This window comes from Eucyclogobius newberryi, unplaced genomic scaffold, assembly GCF_026437365.1.
Source record: "Eucyclogobius newberryi isolate DKJ021-1_F unplaced genomic scaffold, fEucNew1.0.hap1 SCAF_1, whole genome shotgun sequence".
NCBI classification, from domain to species: Eukaryota; Metazoa; Chordata; class Actinopteri; order Gobiiformes; family Gobiidae; genus Eucyclogobius; species Eucyclogobius newberryi.
In genome coordinates, this window is record NW_027315723.1 from 23,903,380 (window position 1) to 23,928,747 (window position 25,368).

A 25,368-nucleotide genomic window follows, 5' to 3' on the forward strand; every position below is an offset into this window, starting at 1 on the left:
TGTTGCGTATGTGCTGCGTGCTGCGTTGCGTGTGTGCTGCCTGTGTGTTGCGTGTGTGCTGCGTGTGTGTTGCGTGCGTGCTGCGTGTGTGTTGCGTTTGTGCGTGCTGCGTGTGTGCTGCCTGCGTGCTGCGTGTGGGTTACGTGTGTGCTGCGTGTGTGCTGCGTGCGTGCTGCGTGCGTGCTGCGTGTGTGTTGCGTGCATGCTGCGTGTGTGTTGCGTGCGTGTGTGCTGCCTGCGTGCTGCCCGCGTGTTGCGTGTGTGCCGCGTGCGTGCTGCCTGTGTGTTGCGTGTGTGCTGCGTGCTGCGTTGCGTGTGTGCTGCCTGTGTGTTGCGTGCGTGCTGCGTGTGTGTTGCGTGCGTGCTGCGTGTGTGCTGTGTGTGTGTTGCGTGCGTGCTGCGTGTGTGCTGCGTGCGTGTTGCGTGCGTGCTGCGTGTGTGCTGCGTGCGTGCTGCCTGCGTGCTGCCTGCGTGCGTGCTGCCTGCGTGCTGCGTGCGTGCTGCCTGCGTGCTGCTTGCGTGCTGCCTGCGTGCTGCGTGTGTGCTGCCTGCGTTCTGCGTGCGTGCTGCATGTGTGTGCTGCGTTCGTGTTGCATGCGTGCTGCGTGCGTGTTGCGTGCGTGCTGCGTGTGTGTTGCGTGCGTGCTGCGTGCGTGTTGCGTGCGTGCTGCGTGCGTGTTGCATGCGTGCTGCGTGTGTGTTGCGTGCGTGCTGCGTGCGTGTTGCATGCTGCGTGCGTGTTGCGTGCGTGCTGCGTGCGTGCTGCCTGCATGCTGCTTGCGTGCTGCGTGTGTGCTGCCTGCGTGCTGCGTGTGTGCTGCCTGCGTGCTGCGTGTGTGCTGCCTGCGTGCGTGTTGCGTGCGTGTTGCGTGTGTGCTGCGTGCGTGCTGCGTGTGTGTTGCGTGCGTGCATGCTGCGTGCGTGTGGCGTGCGTGCTGCGTGTGTGTTGCGTGCGTGCGTGCTGCGTGTGTGCTGCCTGCGTGCTGCCTGCGTGCTGCGTGCATGCTGCGTGTGTGCGGCCTGCGTGCTGCCTGCGTGCTGCGTGCGTGCTGCATGCGTGTTGCGTGTGTGTTGCGTGCATGCTGCGTGTGTGCTGCCTGCGTGCTGCGTGTGTGCTGCCTGCGTACTGCGTGTGTGCTGCCTGCGTGTTGCGTGCGTGTTGCATGCGTGCTGCGTGCGTGCTGCATGCGTGTTGCGTGTGTGTTGCGTGCGTGCTGCGTGTGTGCTGCGTGTGTGTTGCGTGCGTGCGTGCGGCGTGCGTGCGGCGTGCGTGCTGCGTGTGTGTTGCGTGCGTGCATGCTGCGTGTGTGCTGCCTGCTTGCTGCCCGCGTGTTGCGTGTGTGCCGCGTGCGTGCTGCCTGTGTGTTGCGTGTGTGCTGCGTGCTGCGTTGCGTGTGTGCTGCCTGTGTGTTGTGTGTGTGCTGCGTGTGTGTTGCGTGCGTGCTGCGTCTGTGTTGCGTGCGTGCTGCGTGTGTGCTGCGTGCGTGTGTGTTGCGTGCGTGCTGCGTGTGTGTTGCGTGCATGCTGCGTGTGTGCTGCGTGCGTGTGTGTTGCGTGTGTGTTGCGTGTGTGCTGCGTGCGTGCTGCGTGTGTGCTGCGTGCGTGCTGCGTGTGTGCTGCGTGCGTGTGTGCTGCGTGCGTGCTGCGTGTGTGCTGCGTGCGTGTGTGTTGCGTGTGTGCTGCGTGCGTGCTGTGTGTGTGCTGCGTGCGTGCTGCGTCCGTGCGGCGTGCAGCGTGTGTGTTGCGTGCGTGCTGCGTGTGTGCTGCCTGCGTGCTGCCCGTGTGTTGCGTGTGTGCTGCGTGTGTGTTACGTGTGTGCTGCGTGTGTGCTACGTGTGTGCTGCGTGTGTGTTACGTGTGTGCTGCGTGTGTGTTGCGTCTGTGCTGCGTGTGTGTTGCGTGTGTGTTGCGTTTGTGCGTGCTGCGTGTGTGCTGCCTGCGTGCTGCGTGTGTGTTACATGTGTGCTGCGTGTGTGCTGCGTGCGTGCTGCGTGCGTGCTGCGTGCGTGCTGCGTGTGTGTTGCGTGCGTGCATGCTGCGTGTGTGTTGCGTGCGTGCGTGTGTGCTGCCTGCGTGCTGCCCGCGTGTTGCGTGTGTGCCGCGTGCGTGCTGCCTGTGTGTTGCGTGTGTGCTGCGTTGCGTGTGTGCTGCCTGTTTGTTGCGTGCGTGCTGCGTGTGTGTTGCGTGCTGCGTGTGTGCTGCGTGTGTGTTGCGTGTGTGCTGCGTGCGTGCTGCGTGTGTGTTGCGTGCGTGCTGCGTGTGTGTTGCGTGCGTGCTGCGTGCGTGTGTGTTGCGTGCATGCTGCGTGTGTGCTGCGTGCGTGCTGCGTGTGTGCTGCGTGCGTGTGTGTTGCGTGTGTGCTGCGTGCGTGCTGCCTTTGTGTTGCGTGTGTGCCGCGTGTGTGTTGCGTGCGTGCTGCGTGTGTGTTGCGTGCGTGCTGCGTGTGTGCTGCGTGCGTGTGTGTTGCGTGCGTGCTGCGTGTGTGTTGCGTGCGTGCTGCGTGCGTGTGTGTGTTGCGTGTGTGCTGCGTGCGTGCTGCGTGCGTGCTGCGTGCGTGCTGCGTGTGTGCTGCGTGCGTGTTGCGTGTGTGCTGCGTGCGTGCTGTGTCTGTGCTGCGTGCGTGCTGCGTGCGTGCGGCGTGCAGCGTGTGTTGCGTGCGTGCTGCGTGTGTGCTGCCTGCGTGCTGCGCGTGTGTTGTGTGTGTGCTGCGTGCGTGCTGCCTGTGTGTTGCGTGTGTGCTGCGTGCTGCGTGTGTGTTACGTGTGTGCTGCGTGTGTGTTACGTGTGTGCTGCGTGTGTGTTGCGTCTGTGCTGCGTGTGTGTTGTGTGTGTGTTGCGTTTGTGCGTGCTGCGTGTGTGCTGCCTGCGTGCTGCGTGTGTGTTACGTGTGTGCTGCGTGTGTGCTGCATGCGTGCTGCGTGCGTGCTGCGTGTGTGTTGCGTGTGTGCTGCATGCGTGCTGCGTGCGTGCTGCGTGTGTGTTGCATGCGTGCTGCCTGCGTGCTGCCCGCGTGTTGCGTGTGTGCCGCGTGCGTGCTGCCTGTGTGCTGCGTGTGTGTTGCGTGCGTGCTGCGTGTGTGCTGCGTGTGTGTTGCGTGCGTGCTGCGTGTGTGCTACGTGCGTGTGTGTTGCGTGCGTGCTGCGTGTGTGTTGCGTGCGTGCTGCGTGCGTGCGTGCTGCGTGTGTGCTGCGTGCAGCGTGTGTGTTGCGTGCGTGCTGCGTGTGCTGCCTGCGTGCTGCCCGTGTGTTGCGTGTGTGCCGCGTGCGTGCTGCCTGTGTGCTGCGTGTGTGTTACGTGTGTGTTGCGTGTGTGTTGCGTTTGTGCGTGCTGCGTGTGTGTTGCGTGCGTGCTGCGTGTGTGTTACGTGTGTGCTGCGTGTGTGTTACGTGTGTGCTGCGTGTGTGTTGCGTGTGTGCTGCGTATGTGTTGCGTGTGTGTTGCGTTTGTGCGCGCTGCGTGTGTGCTGTGTGCAAGGCAAGTTTATTTGTAGAGCACATTTCATACACAAGGCAATTCAAAGTGCTTCACACAGCAGGAAAAATGCATTAAAATCACAAAGAAATTACAGAAACAGAAATACAATAAAATTAACTAAATTAAAAATTATCAATCCAACTGACTGTCTAAACTAATAAAATCACAAACAAAAGAGAAGAGTGCAAAGAAAAAATCCAAACTGTTTACACAACTGCAAGTTGTGTGTGCTGTGTGCTGCGTGTGCGTTGCGTGTGTGCTGCGTGTGCGCTGCGTGCGTGCTGCGTGTGTGTTGCGTGTGTGCTGCGTGTGTGTTGCGTGTGTGCTGCGTGCATGTTTTGTGTGCTGCGTGTGTGCTGCGTTCGTGCTGCGCGTGTGCTGCGTTCGTGTTGTGTGTGTGCTGCGTGTGTGCAGCGTGTGCGTTGCGTGTGTGCCGCGTGTGTGTTGTGTGTGTGCTGCGTGTGTGCAGCGTGTGCGTTGCGTGTGTGCTGCGTGTGTGTTGCGGGTGCGCTGTGTGTGTGCTGTGTGTGTGCTGCGCGTGTGCAGCGTGTGTGCTGCGTGTGTGTTGCGGGTGCGCTGTGTGTGTGCTGTGTGTGTGCTGCGCGTGTGCAGCGTGTGCGTTGCGTGTGTGTTGCGGGTGCGCTGTGTGTGTGCTGCGTGTGTGCAGCGTGTGCGTTGCGTGTGTGCTGCGTGTGTGTTGCGGGTGCGCTGTGTGTGTGCTGTGTGTGTGCTGCGTGTGTGCAGCGTGTGCGTTGCGTGTGTGTTGCGGGTGCGCTGTGTGTGTGCTGCGTGTGTGCAGCGTGTCATGTGGGCGCGCGGGGGTCTCGCTCTGTTAAACATCATCTGTTCGGATCAGCACTATCACCGCTAAGCTCCTCCTGCTGCAGTGTGTAACTTATACAAGGGTTTTATCTGTCACAACTCATGTTTAAGGGTAACCAGGGATCTCCCAGAGCAGAGGAGATGGAGGAGGACAGAGGACAGAGGAGACGAGGACGCACAAGAGCGTGTAATGCTGATCAAGTGCGGAAAATTATAACATAGTCATCCTTTGCAATAGGCGTTTTAACCCGCTTTAGATTGTCCTTCCTGACCTGCCCTGTACCTCAGGATCTGGAGATGGAGCCAGCTTTAAAGGATGGGTCACATTCAGAGGATAATAAAGCGTACTGTAACCGGACTGTAGAGACTATAAAAAGTATTCATAATTTTGATAATTGTAATCGTTATCTGGACTCTACGGACTCTAAAACACATGCAAAAGACCTAAAACAAAGTATTATTAATCTAACATTTTAAACAAAGAATTAACGATTTCTATGAAGATTTCCATGAAGAATACACTTCATTTGTAAATCATATTCACCATAGTCACCATATTTGAACCTTTATTTGGTGAAATATTGGTTTAACGTCTCAATTTACAATAGAAAAAATTGTTTGAATTGTCGATGAAAATGATAGTTGGTGACAGCCCTTGTTCAATCAAAAATGTTTTTTGAGTCACTAGAGCGCCTTTTGCAGAACTGCATACAATTTGTTTTACTTTAAATCATTAATAATTTTAAATGAATTTAAATTAAAATCCTCTAGAATATTTTTAGCATATCCCACATCATCTGCATACAAGTGGATGCTACTATGTTTTAGATTATGTCCAATTGAGGTTATGTAAATTGTAAATAGGAGTGGTCCAAGGACAGACCCTTGGAGAACACCTTTGTTATGATAAAAAAAAAAATCAGATTGAAATCCAGAACAGCTTGAACTCTAGTTTTGAGGTAATGTGCAAACCACTTTTTTGCATTTGTATCAAACCAATGACATCCAGACAATCCAAAAGAGTGCAATGATCTACAGAATCAAAGTAATTTGACATATCAACAGCAGCACATTGTTCATGATTGTCCAATGCAATAGCAATATAATTTATAACTTTGGTAGCAATTGGGATAGTACTATGCCCTGGTCTAAAGCCGAACTGGTAACTATTTAAAATGTAAAATGTAACGCACCTCGAATAAATATGTCTGCACTTTAAGGTAAAGTCCTGCGTGGTGTAATCTGTAACAGGATTGTGCTTGTGTGGAGTTCTCCCTCCTCTGTCCTGCTGCTGTGTTTTAGGGAGTTTAAGTGAGACGGCTCTAAATGGGCTTTAAATATCAATTCGAGTGCAGAGTGGGAGTGAAGCGGATTGTGGCTGCTGCAGGACTGTGCGCCTGCTTCACCTTAAATTTTGACTTTCGTCGTCATGGAAACTCAACAGTGCTTGTACATATTATCTGCCTCTTCTTCTCTATACATAAAACTCATTTAGAAGTATGATATATTGCTACAGAAAATCATGGCGCGATAAGATTTGAAACTACTTTATGCAACTGAAACAATAAACTTAAAGCAGGACAATCCCCAAATCCCCATCTACAATATTGTTAAAAACATTTAGTGTAGAATGAAACTCTTAATTGGTGAGTTTGTATCTTTTAATTAACCATATATGGTACTTATTCAATCTTGTTCAACAATTTTGTCATTATTGCAAAGAGAATATTCACACAATATTTACTTTGCCCCAACAATTGTTGTTCCATCTCTCACTTACTGCACAATAAGTCGATATTCTAATTATTGACAGATGCTCTCAGCGTATAGTCACTATGTTTCAGGATCATTGTCAGACAGTGTTTTTATGAATTTTCAATGAATTTGTAGATAGATGATTTTTAGCCATGATTTGAGAATAATATGTCATTTCACAATATTTTGTTTGTTTGGAATAGATGGAATAAATTTGCACTGTGCATTTCATCAAAGACTGCAGCAATTAATCAGAAGAATCATATCTAGTTGACTATTAAAATATGTGTTGACTCAATCATTCTGAATCGTTATTTTATACTGATGTTTTATACTAAAGACAGCAGCATAATTAAACCAAAATAACAAAAAAGAATAAACTATTTCATCAATAGTACACTTAAAATTGAACCAAGTAACTTGATAGAGCTTCCCCTGTAGCTCACTGCAATGAAAGTACGTGGTGACATGTTTTTTTTTTTAAATTATCTTTATTAAAATAAGATAGTATAATCACATACAAAAACATTCAACCTAGCCAAATATAAAAAAAAGAGCCAGGGTTTCTCAGGAGAGTTGTCTTCGGGTCAATGTTGGCAAACGTTGCAAGGCTGGTTTTCCACCCTGAGACAGCAGGGGGCGCCAACGGCCTCTTCAAACAACCTGAAAATACATATTTAACCATCACAGGGACCTACAGAGAGGTTTAATAGGATAAAAATGTTACTTTGAGAATATTTACAAATTAAAGGAGAACTAAATATTTACAAATTAAAAGAGAACTAAATATTTACAAATTAAATGAGAACTATCTTGAAGCCTTGAGTAAGCTATTTTTTTAACCTTTATCTGGTTAAAAGTAGTTTCTACAAATGTAAACGTTCAATACAAATTATCATTTGACTAGGCAACTAATCTAAAAAATAATTACTGACTAGTAGACAACTAAAATGCAAGTTATTGCTTTACCTTCCTCTGTTTGTATTCATGAAATTAGTTTAGTGTTGTATGTGTTCCCTCCACCGCAGAAGTTATGCAAAAAAATGATGTTGACATTAGCCATTGTGTGTCAGAGCAAGCTTGAATTATAAAATAGCATGTTAGCTTTTTAAACAAACTCTCTAAAAAGCAATATAATCTCAACATGTCCTCATGAGGTGACGTTGGAAGTACCACTGCAGTGACTGGAGCAGTCGGCCTGAAAGAGTGTCGCAGTGCGTTGAAAATAACTCACTTTTGGGACGGAGCCACAGAAGAACTGACCCCTGAAATTAGGAACCTTTTGTGAAGACTTTAGAGTTGAAACTATGAAACTCTGTCTCATTGTAAAGGGCATAAATGTGGTATGCCGGTGTTCTGTTTTTATTATTTCATTTGACTCTGTTCCCTCTCTAAGAAATATTACAAGTCAAACATTGCGGATCATTAACCTGGGCAGCCAAACAAAGAGATAAAGTGTTGAAAGAAGCTCAGACCTTCCTGTAAAATGTATACTTGATTACCCAGGAACCAACAAATTGTCTCATTTCAAACTAAAAGGTAAAAATAAAAAAAGATCGTCCCATCTTATTGTATGTTTTTGTTTTTTTAGGGGATGGCACGCTCAGAATATGGGACGTGAAGAGTGCTCTCTGTCGATTGGCTGTTCCGGCACATAAGGCAGAAATACTGAGCTGTGATTGGTGCAAATATGACCAGGTAATAATCCCTTTTATTATTATTTTTTTTTTAAATTGTATTAACCTTTATTAAACTAGGTAAGAAGCCATTGAGGAACTTATTTTTGAAGGGAGACCTGTAACTGTTTCATTGAAAGTGGATTTAGTCTAATAAGTTGAGTTGGCAATCCCAAGTTTCAAATATAAGGCTGAACAATATTTTTTCCTCATTGTTTCCATAGAACCTTTTGGCCACCGGCTCTGTTGACTGCAGCATTAAAATTTGGGATTTGAGAAATGTCCGTCAATCATTGAGCCAACTGCAGGGACATAACTACGCCATCAGAAGACTCAAGGTAAGAGGTTCTACCATCTACAACTCCTGAAATACTAAAAGGCTACTAGTAGGATACATGCTAAGGTGTAGAAATGCTGTTTTCAAAAGATGTTATACATTGAGGCACTAAATTTAGCTGGCTCCTAACAGGAAGCTTATTCAGGGCTTGTGTTGCTGATTGTAGCTCCCACTGGTGTGATAATTCAATGCCTGGATGTCTTAAAACCTTCATCCTTTAATTACATTGAGACACTGGAACATCCTCAATCCTGTTGTCTTGATGAGTAAGGATTGATGTGTAATGTAAATCGTATAAATCAGTAGCATGCGGTGTATTTTATGGATAGGCAAGCAGACCTGGGGTGTTCATCAATAATTACTGGATAATAGAAAAGCTGAAAAGAAAAAGGGAAGGAGGATCTACCGGGTGAATGCCTATCCTACTGAGCTAAACTACTACATCGAAGCAAACAAAGACTTGGCTCCATAAGATAGTCAGTTTGTTAAAACTTGGTGCTGCAGTTGCTTTGCTTCTCCTCTGCACATGCTCAGCTTGGGCAGAACCTGCAAACATCCTTGATTCCCACACAGGTTTATTCAGGGTGGTTTGAGCATAGATCCATGTGTTTGAGGCTGTGTGGTCCTCAGAGCATGTGCAGACCTCTAACAGAAGCTGCTGTTCATTCTGGTTCTAAACGCTCATGCTAGAGAGCGGAGCATGAACAGGCCTCTGAACAGGACCACAGACTGAGCAGCTGTGGGAAAAGAAGAATCATGCTTCCGCGCAGTAATGCCCAGCGGCCTGTAGAGGCCACTAAACGACACCATGAGTTCAGCCAAGCTTCAGCAGCAGAAGTGGGTGGAAAACAGGCTTATTTGGATTTATTTTAGAACAATTTAGTTGTGACACTCTGGCCAATAAAATGTATAATTACAATCACTGATTGCCTTGATTGCCCTGACCGCATGCCACTAGTGTAAATATAGATTTTTTTTAACTAATTCACTATGTAGTTGCTTTATTGTACACTGTTACTTTCTTGTTTTTAGGCTGACAGTAACATCTGCCAGGGGACTACAAATCACAAAAACAGCCTTTGGGCTTGTTCTGGCATTTACAGAATTCTAAAGCACATTAGTCTTGTTTTTTTGCTTTATGCAATAAAACAATTGATATTGTAGGGATTATTTAAATCATTAAAAATTAAATTTGAAAAAAATATATATGTGTGATGCGTTTAACCAACATGTTGCTGACTCTTGAAATATCTTTGATGATGCTGCTCTGTGTATTGCTATTGCTGTTGCCCCAATACATGAGAACAGGCAAGTATTTTCCCCTAAGCCCTGTTGCTCTCTATCGATCCAAAAATGATAGTAAACAAGAGGCTAGTTTGATAGAATACAAAGAGGTGTAAATTTCTGGTGAAACCAACAAGCTTTTTTCATCAGGAGGGCCCGCCCGGTGTGCAGGGCTTACCACAGAATAGGATAAATATCTAAGTTCCTGGTCTAAATTTGCAGATTGAGAATGACTCCATGAGTCCAGATGACTACAACTGAATCTTTTTCTACAATGGAACACTACTGGACAACTGAGGGATTACACCGACATTTCTGTCCAATCTCAAAACTCTCCTGTCGAGCAAAACTCTTGGATAAGCTAATAAGTAACCAGGTGCATGCTTTCTAAACCAAATATACAATTTTAAATAGTTACCAGTCTGCTACCAAAGTTATAGGTTATATTGCTATTTCAATGGACATGAAGAATGTGTTGCTATTTTTGGTTGATTTGATTTGTTGATTTGTTGATTTGAAGACTTTTGATTCTGTAGATCATTTTATTCTCTTGGATTGTCTGGATGCTATTGGGTTTGATATAAAGACAAAAAAGTGGTTCTGCTGATGGCTTGCAAACTGAATTTTCTTATCTTAACAAAGGAGTTCCTCAAGGGTCTGTACTTGGACCACTACTATTTATAATTTATATAAACTTTTGGCATAATCTAAATCATGCAATTCTATAAGTGATTCCAACTATTCAAGTGGATTTTCATGTCATTCAAACTGTTAATGAATTCAAATAAAACAAAATGTATGCTGTTCTCCATAAAACACTCTAGTGATTCAAAAAACATATCCATTCTTATGCTCGATGATAATGTACATGTACCCTATTATAAATACTTGTGCATCGGGATTGATGATAAACTCCCTTTATCATCAATCCCTATGCACACACATACAAGATCTGACAAATAATTTTGAGTTTTCCTCTTAATTGTAGAAACCAGTTAATCCAGGGTACATTTCTTTCAGTTCATATATATATATATATATATATATATATATATATATATATATATATATATATATATATATATATATATATATATATATATATTGCGTTAACTCATCACTTATTTAACGTGATCAATTATTTTAACGCGCATTAACGCAGGTCGGATTCCCCTGGTCCGCACCAGTTCTAAAGCCTCGTACAAACCGCTGCGGCAAATCGCGGCCGACGCAGAAGTTGAGCGCGCGTACATTAGAAAGACAAACGCACCGGACGCGCGTCCGTAGAATACACTCAGGAGCAGACGTGCGTCCGAGTCGTCCTGCGCATGCTCAGTGGAGGAGTTGTGCTGCTTTTCTCGTGGTGTAAATGGATTTTATTGTTGGGCCATGGCTTTGGTTTATTAACTTTACAAAGTCAGCTGCTAGGCGCCAGCCGAGGCAACCCGCCGAGGCAACCCGCCGGGGCCCGCGTGAGCAGGTCCCGACGGGCACTGTAGGAGGGGAGATGCGCGAGAAGGGCCCGGCGCGCGTCTTTATCAGCTGAAAACGTGAATAATCTGGTGCTTTAGCAACTGGCTTAGTGCAGAGGAGTAAAAAAAACACCCAGTTTTAGGAATCTACAAACTTTTCTGGTTCTTTTCGATGCCCAGGCAGTGGCAATAAGCTTTAGTTTTGTGTTTGATGACCTTGTTTAATTTAAAATGTACGCAATGTATTTATTTGTATTTAACTGGTTAAGTGTTTGTTTGCACAACTAATGTTATGGAGCTTTAGTGTCAAGTTCTAAGAATGTACAAACTGTACTGAAGTGTTTTCTGCTTTAGGGACATTTAGTACTAGACTGGTTCCGCTGCTCCTAAAATGTGTTTTGAGCGTCTAATGTTTAATGAGATTACAATGTTTCTGACGTTACCTCTGAAGTGGCCTGTTCATCTTTAATGATTGTGGCTCAGGATTTTGTGGCAAGTGAATACTTAATATTTTATTTAACTGCTACTGAATAAAAATGCTGATGCACTTTACACTTCTTTTGAATTCATTTTGTATTTTGTATGTAAAAATGAGATTAATCATGATTAATCAGGGAAATAATGCGATTAATCGCGATTAAAAATGTAAATTGTTACCCAGCCCTAATATATATATATATATATATATATATATATATATATATGCATTCTACAGCAACAGTGTTAAAAACTCTGAACTCACCACTATGAATTATACTCTAAAGATGGATGGCAATCATTCATTTGATGCAAGAAGAGAATAGCTCTGCCTTTTGTTTATTTATAAAATGTGTACATTTGGATCTTGCCTGATTATTTAGCGTATTTGCTGAATATCAGATCAAGTATTTGACAATTACGGTAAGAGCACAGGACATTCTTATTTTTGTATCACCGAATCAATAAGGCTCAAACTTTTATGATTTCACATCACTTTTAAAAGACTATCACCAGTGCATTCTTGTTTTAAATTATAAAATTGTTCCATATTGTGTTTTAATACACATTTTTTAATTTTACTTTTTTATTATTTGATTGAATGTTTTATAGGCAATTTATCTGTATATCCTGTGTTTTGGGGGTGCACGGTGGCAAAGGCGGTTAGCGCTCTTGCCTCCCAAGAAGGAGATCATGGGTTCGATTCCCGGACTAGACTAACATCACATGTGGGTGGAGTTTGCATGTCCTCCCGTGTTACCATTCTCTGTGGATGGGTTCTTCTCCGGCTTCCTCCCACCGTCCAAAGACATGCATGTGTTAGGTAAAAATTGGTAACTCTAAATTGGCCCTAGTGAATGAATGTGAGAGTGAATGTCTGTAATGTCTCTGTGTTGGCCCTGCGACAAGTTGGCCACTGTCCAGGATGTACCCCGCCTAAGGCCCGAAGTCACTGGGATACAAGTGGTAGAAAATGGATGGATGGATGGATCCTGTGTTTGTTTAATTGGTAATTGTGTAAATGTTTTATGTTCTAACAGGGCGCTCTCCTGGCTCCTCCCTGTATAAATAACAATTTTATACACTGCCTGTCCAAAAAAAAGGCGCACTCACTAATATTTTGTAGGACCGATACTCAATGAAGTTCAGATCAGGAGTAGATTAGTTTTTGCTTCTCTTAGATGTTTTATCTGCTTGATGCCAATGATTTGACCCTTCTCAAATATACTGACAGGCTGGCTTTTCCATAACTACGGGATTTGTCTTTCCACATGGTTGTTTCAGAAATAAGAAGCCACTCACTGCATCAGTTTGGTTTAAATACTGTGTTGTAGCTAAAATATCATCACCCATGCAGCAGTTAACCAGTAGGAGGCTCGTACTGTAATTATTTAGCTGAATCAAAGTGGTGACTTTTTTTTGGTCAGGCAGTGAATGGACCATAAATTAACCACAACAGTGCAGAAATATTGCTTTAAACCCTTCTTTGAACAATTACACTAAACATGTGTGTCTCTTTTGGAGGTCATTTTGAATAGTTTTAATTAGGCAATAAGCAATAAGATATTCTAAATAAATCACCAAAACCACAATTGCGATATTATTCATTTCTCGATCCGTCTCCCACTTCTAATGCAGAGGTAGAGTTTGAAGAAAGTAGAGCATTTATTCAGAAATATTTGTGTCACATTTATAAAGTTTTTTGAGTCACTAGAGTGTCTTTTGGAGAACAGCATACATTTAGTTGTATTTGAATTCATTAACAGTTTTAAATCAACACAGTTTTGTTGTATGGCATGAAAATCCACTTGAATAGTTGGAATCACTTACAGAATTGCATGATTTAGATTATGCAGCCAAGTACAGACTCTTGAGGAACCTCTTTTTTAAGATAAGACAATTCAGTTATGAAATCTTCTACACACAGATAGAAGGGGCTTAAACCGTATTTATGCAGAACTAGACGGCACTGGGCCCTGACAGCATCAAAACGCCCCCTTAAATGGAGCTAATGGGGCAGACTCCGACACGGGGCCTTTACACAGATTAGACACGTCACATCACAACTAGAGGCCACAAACACACTACACCCACATTCAAATTTCAATCTTTTTTTTTTTCACCATATTTCAAAGGTTAATACCAATGAAAATATATGTTTTATTTATTTCTTGGTGAATCAGAACGAAAGAACACATGTAATACATCAAATGTGTAATATTTCCTTTAGGCAGAATTAAGCAGATTTGGAAATCACTCTAAAATATAGGCAGAAAGACGTAAGTGTCTTGTCCAAGGACACAATGGCAATGTTGAGATTTAAACAGAATTTAATTTAAAATATATTATGTAACTTCAACAAAGCTGCTTTTAGATCCAAACATATTTGTGTGGTAGAGTTAAGAGTTTGTATTCAATTATAGTTGTTTCACTTCTCAAATCAGAACACAAACATGCCTAATAAATATGAATAAGCCTGTTCTTCCTTTTGACTGTACATAAATAACAGTGATTTCAATTATGACTCAAACAACCGTGATTGTGTTGTCTTTTTTTTGTTTTTCACAATCGAGCAGTCCAAAAACAGATGTATAACAAATACACATGGATACATCCTTTACATTACTTCCTCTTCTTGTAGCAGGGATTTCCTCGTGTGATCTTCGTCTCTCTCTTTCGTTCTCACCTCTGTATTCTTATCTGTTGGTGCTGAAGCTCGGTGCTCTCCCAGCGAATCAATAACCACTTTAACAGATCTGCAAACTCTTCACAAAATACACACAATACAATCTAGTGTAAAGAGGCTATTCTCACATTGACTCGACTCTGCTTTACTCGTTCTGTGACAAAAGAGAAAACCTATGAAACAAAGGATATTAGGGATAAAACACATTATTGTTTTGGATGAAAATACGTTATTTATATGATATTTTAAAAGAAAGTACATAGTTACAATGCAAGGTATATTTTTGCAATAAAAACGTATGTAATTGAATAAATGCAAGACAGATTAGACTAAACAATGAAATATACTAAGCAAAGCAATAAAATGAAACCTGAAAAATTACACAGTGCACCTTCTTTTTTTTGCACATCTACTACTCCTTCATTAAAATAGAAATCACATTGCGTTTGTCCTTCAGTTATTTAATAAAGATTGCATAGGACAAAACCGAACACTTACAGCTTATTTGATGAAAAGGACAATCTCGCTGAATAAAGACAGAATAAAACGGACCTAAGGAAGCAACAGATGCTGAAACCACTGTTTTATCAACACAATTTCCTTTAACCCTGAGCAGGACAGAAACTAAGCAAACACGGTCTGTGCTTATTTTGCCCAAAGCCGCATTAGGTGTGTTTTTTGTGAAAGGCCAGGGAAATCCTCCAACTGAGAAATGAGACATCACAAAACAGAGCTCAGCAGGGGTTGTGTGCTGCCCCGGTTTGTTTGATTTTTGCTTTGAATATAACTGTGTGTTGTGGATGAATATGCTGTAATGGTAAAATAGGTCATGTCATGTCATTTAGATGTTGTTTTAGGCCATGACATGTCATGCAAATTAATGTATGTGTTGTTTTCTGTATGCAGATGATATAAGAATAGTTTCCTGATTGGTACTGTCCAGTGCCTCTGTATCAGCCAGGATCAGGCCATTTAATGCGTCAGGACTTGATTATGTGTCAAAACACCTCTGAATGAGATAGCTTGAATCGTCACATGCGTGATGGTGGTTCTATCTCTTTTGGAGCTGAAATTCCACAACAATGCCTAAAGAGGTTAATGTTTCGGACATTGTACCGTACATTACCAAACTTAAAAATGTACTGTACTTGATATACTAAGAGTGTAAAACTAACTTCAAAGATATTGTACCTGATGTTTGCTTATGTTTATGAATAATGTATTTGTCTTTTTGTCTTTACAGTTTTCTCCCTTCAGTAAAGCTGTGCTGGCATCCTGCTCCTACGACTTTACTGTGCGGTAAGACATTTTAAATTGAAAAAAACAGACATCTACACTCAAATAATTTTAGATTAATAGTTGATTTGTGCCCATCTCATTCTTTTATCTTGAACCAGGCATAGAAAAATAATTGGGATTTCAGGAAGATAAATTGTATTATATTCATTATTAGTCTGCTACTTGTTCGGGTCAGATGAATCCTTGGTTGTAGAGTCAAAGTACAAGTTCAGCTCAAGTCTGTAAACGTGTGCAGTGAACGAGGCTCATCCCTTTGTCAGGACACAGCCTCTGATAATGTGTGATGTCAACGCAGTTAATACAGTCGATCATATCAGGCTCCGCTGCCGCAGTATTTCCTTGGACTGTTTAATTGTCCTGCGTTTTCATCTGTGAGATTTTAATCGGGAACCTAGAAATGAACGCTGTCCCCAAATGACTGATGTGAACCTGTTTTACCCAAGATGGATAGAAAGTCAATAGATGATGACAATTGGAGTGGAATCCTCGCAATTCTCAAAACGTCATATGTATGTGTATATTAACCATTGGTTTGTCTTCATCGTGATTTCTTATTCGTCTCTTATGTTTTTAAGAGTTTATTACTAGCTATTTCCCGGTTTATATGCCCCACATGTCTTCGTGGAAAGAAAAATTATGAATAGATTTTTCATAAAACATTATGAGCCTGTCTTTAAATTGAGTTATTTTATTGTTTTTTTTTTAATTCAATCCACTTTACTTCTATAGCACATTTTACAAACAAAGCCATTTCCAAAGTGCTGCACACAGTGAAATAAAATCAATAAAATGATGTGGAACGTCATTTTGAGTCTCTGAATGAGCTCAGATAAAATGTTGGTATATTTTCGCAGCATTATCTATATATTCAGGATTTCCTTAAAGGTGACATGGTGAGAAAGCTCCAACTTTCTTAAACCTGAAGAGTTGGTAAAGGATTTTATGAATTACACTTGTTCATAAACTGTTTTAGTGTATTCATTATCTCTGCAAAAGGTTTTACAGATGATTTAAAAGCCATTGTCAATATAAGATACTGTACCGTCCTTTACGCCTCATTGTGTTCACTTAATTCATCCATCCATCCATCCATCTTCTGCCGCTTTATCCGGGGCCGGGTCGCGGGGGCAGCAGTCTGAGCAGGGACTCCCAGACTTCCTTCTCCCCAGACACTTCCTCTAACTCCTCCGGGGGGATCCCGAGGCGTTCCCAGGCCAGCCGAGAGACATAGTCTCTCCAGCGTGTCCTGGGTCTTCCCCGGGGCCTCTTCCCGGTGGGACATGCCCGGAACACCTCCCGAGGGAGGCGCCCAGGAGGCATCCGAAACAGATGCCCGAGCCACCTCAGCTGGCTCCTCTCGACGTGGAGGAGCAGCGGCTCTACTCCGAGCTCCCCCCGTGTGGCCGAGCTCCTCACCTTATCTCTAAGGGAGCGCCCAGCCACACGGCGGAGGAAACTCATTTCGACCGCTTGTATCCGCGATCTTGTTCTTTCGGTCACTACCCAAAGCTCATGACCATAGGTGAGGGTAGGAACGTAGACCGACCGGTAAATAGAGAGCTTTGCCTTTCGGCTCAGCTCCCTCTTTACCACAACGGTCCGATGCAGCGACTGCATCACTGCAGCCGCTGCACCGATCCGCCTGTCGATCTCACGCTCCATCCTTCCCTCACTCGTGAACAAGACCCCGAGATACTTGAACTCCTCCACTTGGGGCAAGGACACCCCACCCACCTGGAGAGGGCAAGCCACCTTTTTCCGGTCGAGAACCATGGCCTCGGATTTGGAGGTGCTGATTCTCATCCCAGCCGCTTCACACTCGGCTGCAAACCGTCCCAGTGCATGTTGCAGGTCCGGGTTTGATGGAGCCATCAGGACAACATCGTCTGCAAACAGCAGAGATGAGATCCTGTGGTCCCCAAACCGGACACCCTCCAACCCCTGACTGCGCCTAGAAATTCTGTCCATAAAAATTATGAACAGAACCGGTGACAAAGGGCAGCCCTGGCGGAGTCCAACATGCACTGGGAACAGGTCTGACTTACTGCCGGCAATGCGAACACAGCTCCTGCTCCGGTCATACAGGGACCGGACAGCCCTGAGCAAAGGGCCCCGGACCCCGTACTCCCGGAGCACCCCCCAAAGGACACCCCGAGGGACACGGTCGAAAGCCTTCTCCAGATCCATCACTTAATTCACTTAATTCAGCTTTATTAATTTGTGCGAAGGCAATAAATTAATTACCAGGCCATTTCTCTGTAATTTCCACTGTTAGTCAAGGCCTCAAGACAACACTTTAGTAAGACTCTTCAGAAGGACTTACGAGCACATGTGACGCTGAAATACTGTTTTATCAGCGGCTCCTTTTATCGTTTCAAGTCAAGATTACGCGGTTTGTTTTGAGTTTGTGTCGGACTGAAACAATTATTTTGCGAATCGATGAATCTACGGCCTGTTCTTTCGCTTAATTTATCAGTTGTTTGATTATAAAAGGCCCAAATATTTGATTTAAAAAGGGGCTAATCATCCAAAACATGCGTCATAAAACCTCTTCTCTCAGCATGTTGTGTTTTGAAGTAGTCAAGATTACAATGATTCCATTACAAACTCATTGATTATCTTGTTTTAGCCCTTGGTTCATGTGACTTCAACATTCCATTCAAGAGTTAAAATTGAGTCGGAGTGTAGGTCTGAATTACATTATTTACATTTGATCGGCCGTACTGCAGATGTTCTGATCTGGTTTATGGATTATATTCATGGGCCCAGTCACATGAATGAAAAAAGAAAAAAATGTTCTATGTCTTCTCTTTCAGTACAAGTGAATAAAAGGTCAACTCATTTCCTAGAATTGATCAACAATTGTAGTATTGTTGTGGTAGTTAAAAGAACCTCAGGCAATAACTTAACCCAATCCACAACGATAAAATGATAAAGAACATAATTGTGAATTTCCTCTTTGGATATTTCTTGCCTTGCCTTCCACCCGAAATTGGACATAATCATATTGTATAATGTAAACACAGCCTGTTGAGATAATCCTTCGCATTATTTAGGCCATAGAATTGTCACAAATGATTAAATGAAGTTTTGTGTGTTTTAGTGCACACACTAGATCATCAGAACTCCTTCAATTTCTCTGAACACGTTTCCCATGAGCTGCTCTGAACCAGCTGCGATTCCTCATAAATCCCAGTCCGCCTGTTGTGTAATGTTAAGTGAAACGCTGCTTTTAACGACTTCCACCTGAATGCGGCACGGAGTAAACGACCGAGACGAAAAGCCGAAGGGGAAAAGCATTTGAGATGGATGTAAAGGAAAGTGGCCCGCTGCCAACTGCATGTTTTATTGATCTGCTCGTTCATTGGCTCCAGTTCTGAGCAGAAGAGCGAACGTACTTAACCCTGGAGGGGAGAGAAGTGAAACGCCACCAGCAGCCACTGTCCATCTGTGTCCGCCATTTAATAAACTCCTACAGATGTCAAATGATTTGTTCAATTTGTATACTTTCACCCATTTGTGGAAGCAAAAATGTCTGGTGGCCTGTCCAATTTGGATTGCATCTGTGAAAAATGTTTTAGTAATGATACTGATGGGAAGTGTTTTCAATTGGGTTATAACACCAACAAATATATATCAATGTGCCTATCACACTTTCACAAAATGTAACTTTCTTCTCGAATATGTTTTTAAGAGTAAATGATGTCTTAAGAATCAACAATACTTATATTTTGCTCAAGGTTAAGAATAGTGCCACATTTGTCAGACTGTGAAACACATGCCAGATGCCACAGAGATGTTTTATTTCAAAGGCAGCAGCAGAATTCAATCAACATTTTATGCATAGAGTAAACAATTTGTAATTTCCATCAATAATACACTTTATGTGCAGATAGTCTCTACCTGGAAGCTTGCAGTCAGCATCTTTTAATTAAAAAATGTGTTTAAAAATTTTCAATTGAATAGTAGAAATGATCGTTTGAATAGTCGACTAATCAAGCTATAGTACAGACTATCTCCTTTCCTGGAATCTCCAAACTGACGGGGGGTGTCTACAAGACCGCGTCATACCCACAGGCACGCGTCATCATCCCCCCTCACCCTCACCCTCCCCCCTCTCCACCCCCCTCCCCCTCCCGCCTGCCGCCTCCCGCCCCCTTCCCCCCGGCTCCGCGCTGCTCCAGACTCGCGTGTCTCCCTACAAGCCCATTCTGCTTCGATTTACCAGGAAACACGGCTCAAAGAGGCCCAAAACTTCATTAATGATATCGCACTCTTTACTATTATCACAATGGTGAAGGTTTATGTGGCAGTTGATGCAGCAACCGGGAAAATAAACGGAGAGAAGTTCTATCCGATACCGAAAAACCAGGAAATAAGAGCACGATGGACATAAGACTTTTATATATATATATATATATATATATATATATATATATATATATATATATATATAGATCTATAGATATATCTGTTCTGCGCACGATGTAGAATAAACACAAGTTTTATTTAGTCTCAAAGTAGACTCTTCTCACTCGACGCGGCGGGAGCAGCGCACGGCGGAGCTTACAGCAGACAGCTGTGGGACACACGGAGACTACGTCACAGGTGGGCGGGGCACACACGCGCTCTGAGACTACGTCACGGGTGGGCGGGGCACACACACTCTCTGAGACTACGTCACGGGTGGGCGGGGCACACACGCTCTCTGAGACTACGTCACGGGTTGGGCGGGGGAGCCAGATCGCTCTTCACAAGGGTGGGGGCGAATATCAAACCAAGCCGTTTGCATTTCCGGGTTGGTGAGGGGGTCCAAGGTCTGGGTGATATTTCTTAACTATTATGTTAAGGGTGTTGCACAACCCTTATTATTATCAATTATACACTTAGGATAGACTACGAAACATGAAAAAAAGCATGTTATGGCACCTTTAAGAATCCAAGGCTCCTGCTGATTCGTTTTCCATCCGCACCTGTGGAAAACTGGACTGGAACCAATCACAGAGCAGCATTGTGGTTTGGGCGGTGCGGATGGTCGTACTTCAGCCTTTTTAGGAGAAATATGGACTATCTTGTTGTTTTAAAAATGTGCACACAATGGTGCGTTGTACATTTGTGGAGGAGAAAGATGACTGTGCTTTTCTGAACAATGGATTTAACACAATTTAGATTTAACTGTTGTTGTGACACTTTGACCAATCAGCGTGATGTTTTTTTTAACGTCCTGACAGCTTTCGGCAAGAGCCTTTCCAGATTGATTCATGAGAAGAGCTAAATTCTGAGACGCAGATCAATCTGGCCTGAGCAGGTTACTTAACTTCAGCTGGACGTTGTGGATGTGATATGATGTGACTGCTGTGGTCTGTGGGCGGCTGGTGTGAAACGGCTCAAATGTTTCTTTGTCCCTGGAGCCTTTTAATAACACGGTCACTTTTTTTGCTTTTAACTGGAACCAAAAAAACGGGTTTAGCAATTCAACAAGAGGCCTACAGACTTCCCTCTTCCCAGACACTTCCCCTGGATCCTCCTGCTTCATTTCCGAATTTACCTTTAGATATTTGATTGCCACTGTTTTGTTTTGTTTTGTTTTGTCCTACACCTTGAGTTTATTCAAGCTATGTCTTTCATTTAAATATTGCCCAATGTATCCTAACCTTGAACGTACATTTAGTCATTTTACTAGCAGAACATAGCTTGAACTAGCCATGGGAATTTGTGTGTCCAAAGCCAAAATAATTGTGACTTAACAGCAATATCATTATAATGATTTAATTTTATGATGGGATATTGATCATTATTGTATTATGCTTTGTTTTAAATTAAGATAATAGTAATCTAGACGAGAACTTCATGCATAAATTGCTTATTTCTGCACAGTCTGGTGATGAAATAACAATTATCTTCATTGGCAATTAACAATGATTACCCAAAATGTAAGACGGATAAAAATATTGTCTTCCTTTTTATCACAAACTATATTATTGTTAATTGTTCCATCCTTAATTTGAACAATAGCCAATATCATTTGAAAGTACATGTCATTGAAATCATAGCATATTGTGTGTGTTTAAAATGGCCGTACAAAGTTTTTATACTATCTGTGCCCCCACCCTCAAAACACAGTGCAATTTAAATCAGTGGTTGTCTCTCCAACATTGAAAGGGCAAATATTTGTTTAATTTCTACTACAGATAAAAGTACTTCTGTTTTACTTTCATCCAATGCCAACTATTATCACTGTCACATTTCAAAAACAAAACCTTACACATTCTACACATTCTAATGAGGGATTACACCGACATCATTCTACTCGGTATACTTTATTTGTTTGCGCTCCGTCATAGCGCTCTGAGAAAGATGCACATTTTGCCACAACAAGCCGTTTTCATTCCTTTTTCTAATCCTTCTAAATGTTAAGTAGAGTCATTTTGCACCCTGTGGTTCCACATTAATGGACCAAGACTGAAGATCGTTTGAGTGCTTGTGAGTGATCGCAGGGGCTTAGTGCAAAAACAAGATCTGCGAATTTCTTAAGCTTTTAACTTGTTTAATTTAATCTCCTTCATTAACTGCTGTGAGATAAACCAGGCTCGTTCATTGCGGCGCTGATATCACGTCCACTGCTGCTCTTCATCACATCCTATCTGTGAGACAGAAGGGCTTTGATGAGGGTGTACAGTGTGCCCAATGCAGCTTTGTTTTAGTAGTTTATTCTTTAAATACAACTTTGCTGAGCTTTCGAGAATGTAAAATGTTCAACAGATACATTCTGTTATGGACTATGATGCTACAATACCAACACTGAAGGTACATTTTCTATTTCATTTTATTCTTTGGCGATTTATTAACGTTTCAATAGATCTGAACAAAACAATACATTAAACACCCAAATCAATTAATTAAACAGTAACATATACTTACAGTAACTGTAATACATTTGATTGTCTCCTTAAATTACCAAATTAGTTCATAACTATATAAAAATACAAATACGATTTAGCTTGACGGATGTTGACACAATTGATTCTTTTTCAAGTTTCAAGCGAAAACACCAGTATCAGAAGATCTATATTTAGGCTTTCCTGTCCCATCAGCAGCAATCAGTCATCACCTCTTTGTACTTGTTTATTTGCGTTGCAGCCTCTACGTGCAGCTCTTTAATTTAGAAAGCATTCGTGTGTTTGGAACAGGAACACAGGAAACCGGCAGGTAGGTGTGTGTGTGTGTGTGTGTGTGTGTGCAGGTGTGTGTGTGTGTGTGTGTGCAGGTGTGTGTGTGTGTGTGTGTGCGTGTACATGTGTATGTGTGTGTGTATGTATGTGTGTGTGCAGGTGTGTGCGTGTATGTGTGTGTACAGGTGTGTGTAGGTGTGTGCGTGTGCAGGTGTACGTGCATAGGGAGCAGGTGAACACTGATTGGAGATACAGCACACAATAGACAGATTCACTTTTGTGCAAACCCTGATGCAGCACAGGACAATAGTAATCACATGTACGGTCAGTATGTGAAGGCTATAATTCTATTTTTATATAATTACAATAAATAATATATATATATATAAATATTTGGCATTGTTGTTTTTGTGATTTTTGTCTCTTGTTACAGTGACCACTTTACACTGACGTCTTCTTTTGTGTGTCAAATGCTTGTGCTTCCTGTTAGAGTGGCCCCTGGTGGCCGTTACCCAGTAAAGTAAGATAAGATAAGATAATCCTTTATTGTCCACACATGGGGAAATTTCATTGTTGCAACGCAGGTAGATACAGAGGTAGATACAGAGGAAAAGAACAGATCACTTATAGGAAGTTTGAAAAACACTCTCAATAGAAGATCTCTCAACAAAACTCTTATAGACAAAACCTCCCATTTCCCAACAAGGGATGGAAGGGAAAAATAATAAAGATAAAATAAATAAATAAAATACCATTGCATGTGATCACAACAGTAATTGCACATGAATTGCACAGTAATTGCACATGAATCACGACAGTGATTGCACATGGTTAAGTCAGTATTGCGAGTGTTCAGGACTAACAGTGTTTGTTATAAAGTCTGACAGCAGCAGGAAAGAAAGACCTGCGAAATAAGAAAGACCTGCGAAATCTCTCCTTCACACAGCGAGGGTGAATCAGTCTCTCACTGAAGCTGCTCTCCAGAGCGGACAGAGTGTCCTGCAGGGGACAGAGTGTCCTGCAGGGGGTTGCACTCATGGTCCAGCATAGATGTGAATCTAGCCAGGACCCTTCTGTCCCCCACCTCCTGCACCGAGTCCAGAGCACAGCCCAGGACGGAGCTGGACTTCTTGATGACTTTGTCCAGCTTCTTCCTCTCCCTCTCTGTGATGCTGCTGCTCCAGCAGGCCACACCGTACAGGAGCTGATGCCACCACAGAGTCGTAGAGGTCTTCAGGAGTGGCCCTGTCACTCTGGCTCTTCCTGTACAGTCTGTGTTATGAGTCCAGTGCAGTTTGTGGTTCAGATGAACACCCAGGTACTTGTATCAAATCAAATCATCAAATCAATTCATTTTTGTAAGGCCCAAAATCACAACAACAGTCGCCTCTGAGGGCCACAGGGAGAAATGAATCAACAATGTCTGTGGTGGCGATGAAGTCAGGCAATGTCTGTGGTGGCGAGGGACGATGTCCCAGGGTCCTCTGTCCTTAGACTCTCCTTCTCGGCCAGGAAAAACTACAAAAAAAAACCTCTTTGGGAAAGAAACTTAGAAACCTGGAGGAGTTCCAGTGAAGGAGAGATCCGACTCTCACAGACTGACAGACGGACACGAGGGAGACTGGAGCTGGATCCACTCTTCAGGCAGATGAGGGACCGTCTGAGTCGAGCTGGACCCACTCTTCAGGCAGATGAGGGACCGTCGGAGGCGAACTGGACCCACTCTTCAGGCAGATGAGGGACCGTCCACACAGGGCAGGGACCACTTCACCAGGAGAGGGGCATCTGGGTCCACAGGTCCTCAGGAGTGAGAGAAAGAAAAAGAAGGCGGTGAACAGTTTGCAAGTGGAATTAAAAAATAAATATTGTTTGATAGCATAAGTAGTCAGAAGAAGAAGAGGATAGTGCTCAAGCTGTCATACTTCCCCCAGCATAATTACTCCTAGGGCAGCGTAGCTAAAGCTGTGGGTTTATGTTTCTGTTCCTAACTAGTCTGACCATAAGCGATTTCGAAGAGGAACGTTTTAAGCCTGGACTTAAATGAAGAGACTGTGTCAGCATATTTAACATGGGTCGGGAGCTGATTCCATAACACAGGAGCTTGGTAGCTAAACGCTCTATCTCCTACAGTACTTTTAGAGACTCTTTGGACCACCAGAAGGCCGGCATTCTGAGAGCGAAGAGCTCTGTTTAGATGATATGGTTCTATAGCATCTTTGAGGTAGGATGGGGCCATGTCATTTATGGCTTTATAGGTCAGGAGTAGAATTTTAAATTTGATTCTAAACTCGACGGGGAGCCAGTGAAGAGACTTCAGCACTGGCGTAATGTGCTCTCTTCTTTTTGTTCCTGTTAGTAATCTTGCTGCTGCATTTTGAACCAGTTGAAAGCTTTTTATGGAGCTTTTAGGACACGCTGCAAGCAGGGAGTTACAGTAGTCTAATTTAGACGTTACAAATGCATGGATACGTTTTTCGGCATCACTTTTAGGCAGGATTCTTCTGATTTTGGCTATGTTGCGCAAATGGAATAGGCTGTTTTACAAGCTTGATTTATATGAGCTTTAAATGAGAGCTCCTGGTTAAATAAGACTCCAAGGTTTTTTACAGTAGAACTGGAGGCTACACTGACATTGCCAGTGTAGCCTCCAGTATTGTATGAGTCCACTCTCTCAATGTCCCTTCCCTGGATGTTCACTGGTGAGGGGGCAGTGGGGTGGCGTCTGCGGAAGTCCACCACCATCTCCTTTGTCTTTCCCGTGTTGATGAGGAGGTGGTTCCACTGACACCAGTCCACAAAGTCCTGCGCCAGTCCCCTGTACTCAGCATCATCGTCGTCCGTGATGAGTTCGATGATGGCAGAGTCGTCAGAGAACTTCTGCAGGACACAGCTGTCCGTGTCGTGTCTGAAGTCT

At 43.5% G+C, this 25,368-nt stretch overlaps 1 protein-coding gene across 1 annotated transcript in view; it reads left to right on the forward strand.

Moving 5' to 3' along the window:
• Positions 1–25,368, forward strand: part of pex7 (peroxisomal biogenesis factor 7) — a 66,524-nt gene that overhangs the window by 10,945 nt on the left and 30,211 nt on the right. Inside the window, exons 7-9 of the mRNA XM_072440588.1 lie at positions 7,643–7,749; positions 7,952–8,065; positions 15,227–15,282. Of these exons, the coding sequence (XP_072296689.1) occupies positions 7,643–7,749; positions 7,952–8,065; positions 15,227–15,282 (277 nt within the window). The remainder of the gene's footprint in view (positions 1–7,642; positions 7,750–7,951; positions 8,066–15,226; positions 15,283–25,368) is intronic.